Source organism: Rissa tridactyla, chromosome W, assembly GCF_028500815.1.
Source record: "Rissa tridactyla isolate bRisTri1 chromosome W, bRisTri1.patW.cur.20221130, whole genome shotgun sequence".
NCBI classification, from domain to species: Eukaryota; Metazoa; Chordata; class Aves; order Charadriiformes; family Laridae; genus Rissa; species Rissa tridactyla.
Window position 1 is genome coordinate 16,511,534 of NC_071496.1, and position 10,166 is coordinate 16,521,699.

The 10,166-nt window shown below is 46.5% G+C and overlaps 1 protein-coding gene across 3 annotated transcripts in view; it reads right to left on the reverse strand.

Moving 5' to 3' along the window:
- LOC128901934 (kinesin-like protein KIF2A) overlaps positions 1-3,552 on the reverse strand; it is a 126,142-nt gene extending 122,590 nt beyond the window's left edge. For all 3 annotated transcript variants that reach the window (XM_054184083.1, XM_054184082.1, XM_054184081.1), the window contains exon 1: positions 3,489-3,552. In XM_054184083.1, the coding sequence (XP_054040058.1) occupies positions 3,489-3,552 (64 nt within the window). The remainder of the gene's footprint in view (positions 1-3,488) is intronic.
- Positions 3,553-10,166: the final 6,614 nt, after the last annotated feature.

The following is a 10,166-nucleotide window of genomic DNA, read 5'->3' on the forward strand; positions in this document are numbered from 1 at the left end:
ACTGGACTTAGCAATTCACAACCTAAAATGAACAAGTTCTTTCCCATTTCCAAGATAGATTACCAAGACATATTTCAAGCAACATACATAAATTATACTGAAATAAGTAGTAAATGTCAGTATCAGAAATGATTATAAAAAGCCAAACTATCTGACTTAATATGCTCTTACATTACATGAACATAACTAGTTATTCCAATTATAACTGGAAATATTATCACAGAATCACAGAATCGTATTATCTGCAACTCTAGACAACATTTATACCAATGTTTACCCACTGAGAAAAAACAGATACACAGCAAGCAACTCTGCAGCATCAGTCTTTGAAAATGCTGGGTTTTATCCAAACACTGGTTTTCGTGTGGTTTTGGCCATGAGTTCTAATAATACCTTTCATTTGTACAATGTCTATTTTCTATTTAGTCCTATAAGAAATCTCTCATGAAACACTTAATCCTAATTAGAACTTGTAAAATGTAACTTCTTTCCAGAATGTTCTGGTCACATTCTCACATTTATTGTGTTCTACATATCTTTGCAATTTTGTTGTAATGAACAAGTATGACTGATGTTTCACCAAAAAAAAATGCTATTCTGTTAGTTTTTCTTTTTATTTAAAGAAAAATAGAGTTATCTGTGATTAATAAAGCTCCATTTTCAGAAAAGTGTTTAACATAACTGGTGGACAGATGGGAAAAAATGCATAATTTTTCAAATGACCTGATTAACAAACTAAAACTTTATTCTTCTCTGGATTCAGCAAATAAGCAGATAAATAAGGAAATTTTAAAGAATTATTATACTTACCTCTCAAAACAATATTTAGTTTTAAAAAAGGACTTACTACAGACAAGACAACATGTGAAAAAAGCCCAGACCAACACACCACTTTCTCCAAAAGTTTCTTAAACAGTTTTAATCATGCTTTCCAGCCTAGGGTAGCTGGTATGATACACAGACGATTCTACCTAGGATATAGTTCTGGGTAGAGCAGATCCAGGTAGCTCACTGTTACTGAACCAGAAGATCATACTTCTCACCTCCACTTCATCCTGGCCATGCATTTCCTATACACTGATACCGTTGGGGTCACAGACCCCTCTGAGTCATTTGAACTCACTAATCCTGCAGAAAACTAGCACATCCAAAAGTTTTCTACTGTGATTAGTGAATCAATTAATGTATTAAATCAACAGAGAAAAAAAAATCATTGGCCACACTGGTTGGGAGAGATTTCGTAGGAACAACACAGCTGACGGACACAGGCAGCAAGACCTCCCCTTGTTAGATAGAAGCAGCTAGATCAATCTCGATTGCCTGTGCAACCACAGCTCAGGTTGGAAACCTACCTTCTGAAAGGCAACGCAATCTAAATGCAATCTAGCGCTGGCTGTCCTTCCATATCTTTCTCAAAATGCTCCCTTCCACATACCTAGGACAGTTCCCTCTACAGTTTACTGGGAAGAGAATGACAGAACACTGCAGTAGCCTGAGCCATAATGGGGTATCTCCTCCTCCAGTCACAATGAAAAACAAGCAAACCTCACAATAATCAGGACCACTAACTCTGGTATGACACTGCAGTGTGGTTGCTCACACAAGGATCAAGCTAATACAAATTCTCAAAACCCTATAGCTTGAGCAACTGCTGTGAAGGCATCCCCCTAGTATATTACTGATGTGCAATATATTTAATGTGCTGCATCACATATGTAAGTGACACAGAAAAATATGTAAACCATTAACAGTAATGAAAATAAGTATTGTTATGTTCAAGAGTTACTGTCCTCACTTCTGACATTAGAAGTGAACAGAACCCGGGGGAGGGGAAGAAGCAAAGCATTCTCATGCCTTATTTTCCAAAGACATACAAAACAAACAGTAACATTTATTAGAAGTTCACACAGGCCTCAGAAAAAACAGTTTTACAAGCTGCTACGGTGAGGTTTTCTGAAACCTCAGACAGAGATCTGCAGGAGTTATACAAATAATTGCCAAACCTATCAGATTCTTCACGTGACACACAAGCTATTAAGCACAAATTGAGGTGTTAGGTTTAATAAAGTGTCCAGTCAACACCCACCATTATTTTATTGTAGGGTTGAACTGCAGTATGGGACATGAGAAGACAAGCTCCATAAAGCTTGTTGGCCACTTGTTTCCTGCCTCATGATAAAACCAAGCTAACTTCAGTGCCTTTGACCTCCAGGTCTTTCTTCCCTTAAAAACATCTGCTTATTCTTTAGCAAGCTCCTGAACCCTGGAGAAAAAACAAATAAAAGACTTTCCAAAAAATCACAGCAGAACCCCACCCCTGTTTAGTAGGCTTCATAGATCATAGAATCATAGAATTGCCTAGGTTGGAAGGGACCTTTCTGATCATCTAGTCCGACCATCAACCTAACTGACAAAAACCATCACTAAACTATATCTCTAAGCACTATGTCTACCCGTCTTTTAAAAACCTCTATGCTGAGAAGAGATGACATATTCCCACTTCAATCATGAAGTCATGAGTGACTTGCCATTGATTCAGTCAGTGAACTTCCCATTTCAGTTCTCTCCTTCCAGACAAATATGAAGAGTTAGTACCCTAAACCTAACACACACGCTTCCTTTATTCATGTGTATTTCTAGACAGCACCATACATCCTCGCATCAAGAGATGCTGGGCAAGATGAGAAACACTAGACCCCCAATGGAGAAATAACAACTCATGGGCATAAATAGCAAGTACTCTTCTTATATTTTAATCATAAGGAACATCTGAAATAATAACATCAAGCTTTTTTGTCAAATGATGGAAGTGTCCAAAGGCACTTCTGTCAGAGCATACTGTTGTGTCATTTTTTCAGAACATGGCTCATACGCCAGAGCAAACAAGAAGTTATTACTTTGCATTGAAGGCTTTTCCTCCTTCCATCACCTCATCCCCTCCCCTAAGGCCCTCCCACCTCCCCGCCAAAACCTCCACAGGCTTTCCTCCCCACCCATGCCCCTCTCCCCCATATCACCTCATCAACCCCATCCACAGCCACCCCGCACGTCTCATTGCTCACCCCACACTTGTCCCGTTTTCCCCTCCCCCATGAACCCATCCCATCCTTGCTTTATCCACCTCGCACCCACCTCGTCCTTCTCCCCCCATTTCAGCCCTCCACCCCGCCGCCGCCCCTCCCCTCCGCCTCACCGCCCTGCCGCAGCCTCCCCGTCCCCAGCGGCGGCCGCCACCGCCGCCTCCGCACGCACCCCGCGCAACCGCCCTCCGCCGCCAAGCGCGAGCGCTCCCCTGACAACCGCAGTGCGCGCCAGGCCCGGCCACTCCCAGACCCCGCGCACACAATGGGCCCCGCGCACACAATGGGCCCCGCGCGCAGCCCCCTCCCCGCTCCCCCGCGCCGCGCACCGGGGAGGCGGTGGCGCCCGGCCAGGGGCTGCGGCCGCTTCGCCGGGCCGGGCCCTCCCGCCGCCTCTGCTCCACTGACCATCGCTGCGCTCGATCTCCACGTAGATCCCTATCTGGATCTTGCCGAAGTTGGCTACTGCCATCGCTTCATGGGGCAGCCGGGGAGATCGGAGGCGCTGCCGGCTGGGCGCACAGGGGGCAAGGAGGGCGGGCGCAGCAGCAGCTAAGGAAGGAAGGAAGGAAGGAAGGAAGGAAGGAAGGAAGGAAGGAAGGAAGGAAGGACGGACAGGGAGAGGAAGGAGGGAGGAAGAGAAAAAAGGCGCCGGCCGGATACTACAGGCGCTGGGAGCTGCTGCGCCTGTGCGGCTCGCCGCGGCGTGACGGCAGGACTGGCTCACGGGGGAGGCGGGGGCAGAAGCGCTGCCGCGGGCGTCCTCGTCCTCCGCCCACCTCCGCGGCACATCGGCGGGGCTGGCACAAGATGGTACCCTGGGGCCGCCTCCCCGCTCGCTCGGGCCTGGGCTCGGGAGAGGCTCATCCCAGCTGCGGGCCGCCTGTGCGAGCCTCTCCTCTTGGCCCTGTCCCCGAGTTACAAAAAAACACATGCGCCTATTTGGCACCAGATGGTGACTGAGCTGCCTTGAAATTTTAATGTAATAGCTTTATCTCCCTAATATCTGCTCATAAGGCTCCTGTGTGCCAAGTAGAGCAGCTTAGAAGCAAGCATGCTTCGTACTCGCTCCCCAACCTGACAGCATCTCTCTCCAAGTAAGGCCACACTGTCAACAGCACCCATCCATCCATCCTCACCTCATGACTGCTTTTATACAACTTAAATAAAAACTAAAACACACTTCATGTTCCTCATTTCCCTATAATGATACCTGTACCTCAGGCAAGCCACTTAGTTAAAAATTGTCCCTTGGGTTTCTCCTTTGAGGACAGTTCCTAACATGATGAAGCCACCACAGGTTTAAAATTGTCCTTCCTGTACAGTTTCCTAGTCATCTTGAGCAGCATCACAATACACCTAAACACACAACCTCTTCTTACCCAGCAAAGCCAGTCTTATTAAAAATATTCCCCCAATCCACGCTTCAACAGGTAATACATAATGACAATTGACACTGCGCCACCATCCCTAAGAGCTGCACGCTCCCACCCACCCTGTCACTCTCCTTACCTCACATCTCCTTGCCTCCATTTTCAGTTTCATACTGAAATCAGTATCATACACAGCAAGTCAGAGTCAAGAAATTACAGCTCCCAATTCCTACAGGCTTTCTCTATCTATATATATGGAGAGAGAGAGCAGCCCTGCAGAAAAGGACTTGGGGATACTGGTGGATTAAAACTTTGGACATGAGCTGGCAATGTCCACTTGCAGCCCAGAAAGCCAACTGCATCCTGGGCTGCATCAAAAGAAGTGGGTCGAGGCAGGTGATTCTGCCTGCCCCTCTACTCCGCTCTGGTGAGACACCACAGAGAGTATTGCGTCCAGCTGTGGGGCCCCCAGCATAAGAAGGACATGGACCTGCTCAAGCAGGTCCACAGGAGGGCCACAAAGATCATCAATCAGGGGGCTGGAACACCTCTCCTATGAGGACAGGCTGAGAGAGTTGGGGTCGTTCAGCCTGGAGAAGGGAAGGCTCCAGGGAGACCTTATAGCAGCCTTCCAGTACCTAAAGGGGGCCTACAGGAAGGATGGGGAGGGACTCTTTATCAGGGAGTGTAATGATCGGACACGGGGTAATAGTTTTAAACTGAAAGAGGGGAGATTTAGATTGGATATTGCGAAGAAATTGTTTACTCTGAGGGTGGTTAAACACTGGCACAGGTTGCCCAGAGGATGCCCCATCCCTGGAAGTGTTGAAGGCCAGGCTGGATGAGGCTTTGAGCAGCCTGGTCTAGTGGGAGATGTCCCTGCTCAGGGCAGGTGAGTTGGAACTAGATGATCTTTAAGGTCCCCTCCAACCCAAACCATTCTATAATTCTGTACACACGCATGCACAAAAGAGCCGGAAGAGGAACTGACAAAAAACAAACAGTAACAACTGTCTTCCACAACTTGGTTGGTACTTATATTAGCGCAAAGTGATGTAAATCAACCTTTTGATGAACTGCTAAGAGAAAATTAAAAGAAGAATGAAAGGTTAACACTTTTTTTAGCTTTAAAAACTGGGTCTTACTCTCTTATCCTTGCCCAGCTTCATTTTTTACATGAGAAATTTATGTCTGAATCACATTATTCATGAAGGCATTCCTTAATATGGTCATGCTGGAATTACGATATTAAAGGTATCGAGATCATAGAATCATAGGATGTGTTGGGTCGGAAGGGACCTTTAAAGGTCATCTAGTCCAACCCCCCTGCAGTAAGCAGGGACATCTTTCACTAGATCAGGTTGCTCAGAGCCTCATCAAGCCTGGCCTTGAATGTCTCCAGGGATGGGGCCTCCACCACCTCTCTGGGCAACCTGTGCCAGTGCCTCACCACCCTCATTGTAAAGAACTTCTTCCTAATGTCTAATCTAAACTTACCCTGCTCTAGTTTAAAACCCCATTGCCCCTCGTCCTATCACTACATGCCCTTGCAAACATCCCCTCCCCAGCTTTCCTGTAGGCCCCCTTCAGGTACTGGAAGGCCGCTATAAGGTCTCCCCGGATCCTTCTCTTCTCCAGGCTGAACAACCCCAGCTCTCTCAGCCTGTCTTCATAGGAGAGGTGCTCCAGCCCTCTCATCATATTCGTGGGCCTCCTCTGGACCTGCTCCAACAGGTCCATGTCCTTCTTGTGCTGAGGGCTCCAGAGCTGGACACAGTACTCCAGGTGGGGTCTCACGAGTGCAGAGTAGAGGGGGAGAATCACCTCTCTGGATCTGCTGGCCACAGTTCTTTTGGTGCAGCCCAGGATGTGATTGGCCTTCTGGGCTGTGAGCGCACAATGTCAGCTCATGTCCAGCTTTTCACCCACCATCCATATCTCAGTGGATCTTTGTTGACCACGTATCTTTTAATAATGGAGTGACTCGTTCTGGATGTCATATCCAAGCACGTTCAGGAGCAGGAAGTTATTGGAAGTGGTCAACATGGATTTACCAAGGGTAAATCATGCTTGACCAATCTCATAGCCGCCTATGATGTTATAACTGGTTGGCTGGATGAGGGCAGAGCAGCAGATGTCATCTACCTTGACTTCAGCAAGGCTTTTGACACTGTCTCTCATAACATCCTCCTTAGGAAACTGAGGATGTGTGGACTAGACGAGGGGACAGTGAGGTGGATTGAGAGCTGGCTGTGTGACAGGACTCAGAGGGTTGTGATTAATGGAGCAGGGTCGAGTTGGAGGCCTGTAACCAGTGGTGTCCCCCAGGGGTCAATACTTGTACCAGTATTGTTTAACATATTCATCAATGACGTGGACGAGGGGACAGAGTGTATCCTCAGCAAGTTCGCTGATGATACCAAACTGGGAGGGGTGGCTGACACTCCAGAGGGCCGTGCTGCCATCCAGCGTGACCTGGACAGGCTGGAGAGCTGGGCAGGGAAGAACCTAATGAGGTTCAACAAGGACAAGTGTAGGGTCCTGCACCTGGGGAGGAAGAATGTCAGGCACCAGTATAGGTTAGGGGTGGACCTGCTGGAAAGCAGTTCTGAAGAAAAGGACCTGGGGGTCCTGGTAGACAGTAAATTATCCATGAGCCAACAATGTGCCCTTGTCGCCAAGAAGGCCAACGGAATCCTGGGCTGCATAGGGAAGAGTGTGGCCAGTAGGTCAAGGGAGGTCATTCTCCCCCTCTACTCTGCACTGGTGAGGCCACGACTGGAATACTGTGTCCAGTTCTGGGCTCCCCAGTTCAAGAGAGACAGGGAACTACTGGAGCGGGTCCAGCGTAGGGCAACTAAGATGATTGAGGGACTGGAGCATCTCCCTTATGAGGAAAGGCTGAGAGAGCTGGGACTCTTTAGCCTGGAGAAGAGAAGGCTGAGGGGAGACCTTATTAACGTTTACAAGTATCTCAAGGGTGGGTTTAAGGAGGATGGGGCCAGACTCTTTTCATTGGTTCCCAGTAACAGGACGAGGGGTAACGGGCACAAGCTGGAACATAGGAAGTTCCGATCAAATATGAGATAAAACTTCTTTACGGTGAGGGTGACAGAGCACTGGAACAGGCTGCCCAGGGAGGTTGTGGAGTCCCCTTCTGTGGAGACTTTCAAGACCCGTCTGGATGCAGTCCTGAGTAATGTGCTCCAGGCAATCCTGCTTTAGCAGGGGAGTTGGACTAGATGATCTCTAGAGGTCCCTTCCAACTCTGAAATTCCGTGATTACGTGATGCCGTGACACAGAAAACCCCATTTAATTACCACAAGCATAGTCAGAGTCTTTTTGCTGTAAATGAAGACTTCATTTCTGAAGAGGGGGTAGAGGATAGCAATATCTTTTTGGCAAAGGCAAAAGGCAATAAAAGCAACTGCCATTTAATCACAAAGGTAAAAGGACTCCAAAACAGTGGCTGACAGACTAGTTTTGTGGTAGAGAGAGGATTAAGCTAAGAGTTTACCACTTGGCTTTTTAGTCCTATGTGGAAAAAAGATTCAATTCATTCCTCCCCAATTTATTGTTGTATTCCCTCTGTTGGCAGTAACAGTGTAAGGGTGCTAGGTCATTCTGTAAGTCAGTTGGGAGAGAATCAGTCATTAAGAAAGGCTGACTTCCAGCTTACCTTTCCCAGATTCATCCCTTCCCCTCAGCCCTAACCAGAATAGATGAAATTCTAGGGTCTGAGCACACCTGCTTGTGATTCAACACTCACTGTAGTCAGTTTAAGTCTTTTCCCTAACTGAAGCGGTCTTTGGGTCAGGGGGATCTGGGGAGGAAAGCTCTGCCTGTTTGGTTATGCCTTCTTGCGAGGGTCCAAAAACAGTTACATGAAACAGCAGGACAGCATTGCCTATTAGTGCTCCTGTCTACTTCCTAATAAAGAAAGATGCAAGAGGAGGGCCATACTTTATCACTACTGGTCATCACTGGAGTTCAGTAGCTGTAGGATAGACCACACATGCTTTCCTTGAATTGTCATCAGTGGAGAAAGACTGGCTGAGTGAGAAGGCTGTTCCCCTACATCACTCCCCGATGCTGACTCCATATGAAAAGCCATAATGAGGTCCTCTGTTATTTTGCAAGTGGTAAATTGTCATACTGTAAGATGTAAGGCTTGAGGAGCCAGCAACAGGAATCAGTCTCCTTTTACTCCTCTGTACTGATGTCAGGCCCTAGCCTTTCTGGTGTGCTGTGTACTTCAGAGATTGTCCATTCCTTTGAGAGGGGTCTGGTCCCTTGATAAAAACTTAACAGGTATTCTTCGGAAGAAGAAAGTTTGCCACCTGTGAAATGGAATAATCAGGTTGCTTGACATAAGTTAGGCATCTGTATGACCAAGCAAACAACTCAGCCAAACACCTGGAAACATCATGGGATTGGTTTCCTCTTCATTGCTTTTAAACATGCCCATCATTTTTCTCGTGCACTCACTGGGGCAAATATAGATCCATATCATTCTTTTTTGTAATTAAACTCATTTTTTTAAATGAATTAAATTTTCTGCTACATCTTGCCAATATGAGTCCCAGATTGGACTCAGGACTTCAGTCTCAGCCAGCATACATTATCCTTTCATACATCTGTGAGAAGGCCTTTTTATTGTTTAGCTTCATGCTTTGTTCATTTGTGAACCCTTATAAAGATAGATGTCATCTTGGCTAGCATGACAGAAAACCAACAGTTCTCTGCCACTTTTATAACAGATATCAAGAGTTCAGAGTGGTGGCTACAGGGTGACAGGCAGGAGGCCATAGAAAATGGTCTACAAATGATCTCTTAAATCATGTTTAAAAGTTCAGTTTTTCAAGTTCAGCAGACTCCTGTGACTATCTTGAAGCTCTCTGAGAAATGTAGAGTTTTGGCAGTGCTCCACAGCTTGAGAGAGATTGGAAATCACTGATCTGAAGGATTTAAAACCAGCAAAATCTAGAACCTAAGACCTTCTGCTCTTCTTGGGTCCAGGTATAGGTAGCTCGGTTAGTTCAAACTGATAGTCACTTCTGTAAAATTAGCTTGGTGAAGGAGACCATCACTCCAGTAGCAGTTTCTGTTTTCAGTGATACATTCAGGCTACCGTTTTTTGGACAAGCGTACTTCCAAGAAATAACCAATTCTCTTACCCGGTTTGTATTCCTTCTCAGAAGGAAACATTAATAATTTCACCGAGCTGTTAATACAGCTGTCATCCCTGTTATTCTCTGTTGCTTTTTAAGGTGTTTTGATGGCACCTATAGTGGTGGCTGCTGCTGTCTAAAAATCCTGAATTCATTTGTCTTTTGATTTAAACAAAGATTGCAAAATAAACAAGAAACTCATGAAGTTCAACAAGGTCAAGTGCAAGGACCTGCATCTGGGTCACAGCAATCCCAAGCACAAATACAGGCTGGGCGGAAAATGGATTGAGAGCAGCCCTGAGGAGAAGGACTTGGGGGTGTTGGTGGATGAGAAGCTCAACATGAGCAGGCAATGTGCGCTCGCAGCCCAGAAAGCCAACTGCATCCTGGGCTGCATTAAGAGAAGCATGGCCAGCAGGTTGAGGGAGGTGATTCTGCCCCTCTACTCTGCTCTCATGAGACCCCACCTGGAGTACTGCATCCAGCTCTGGAGTCCCTGTCGTGGTTTAGCCTTAGACAAGACAGCAACAAAGAACCATGT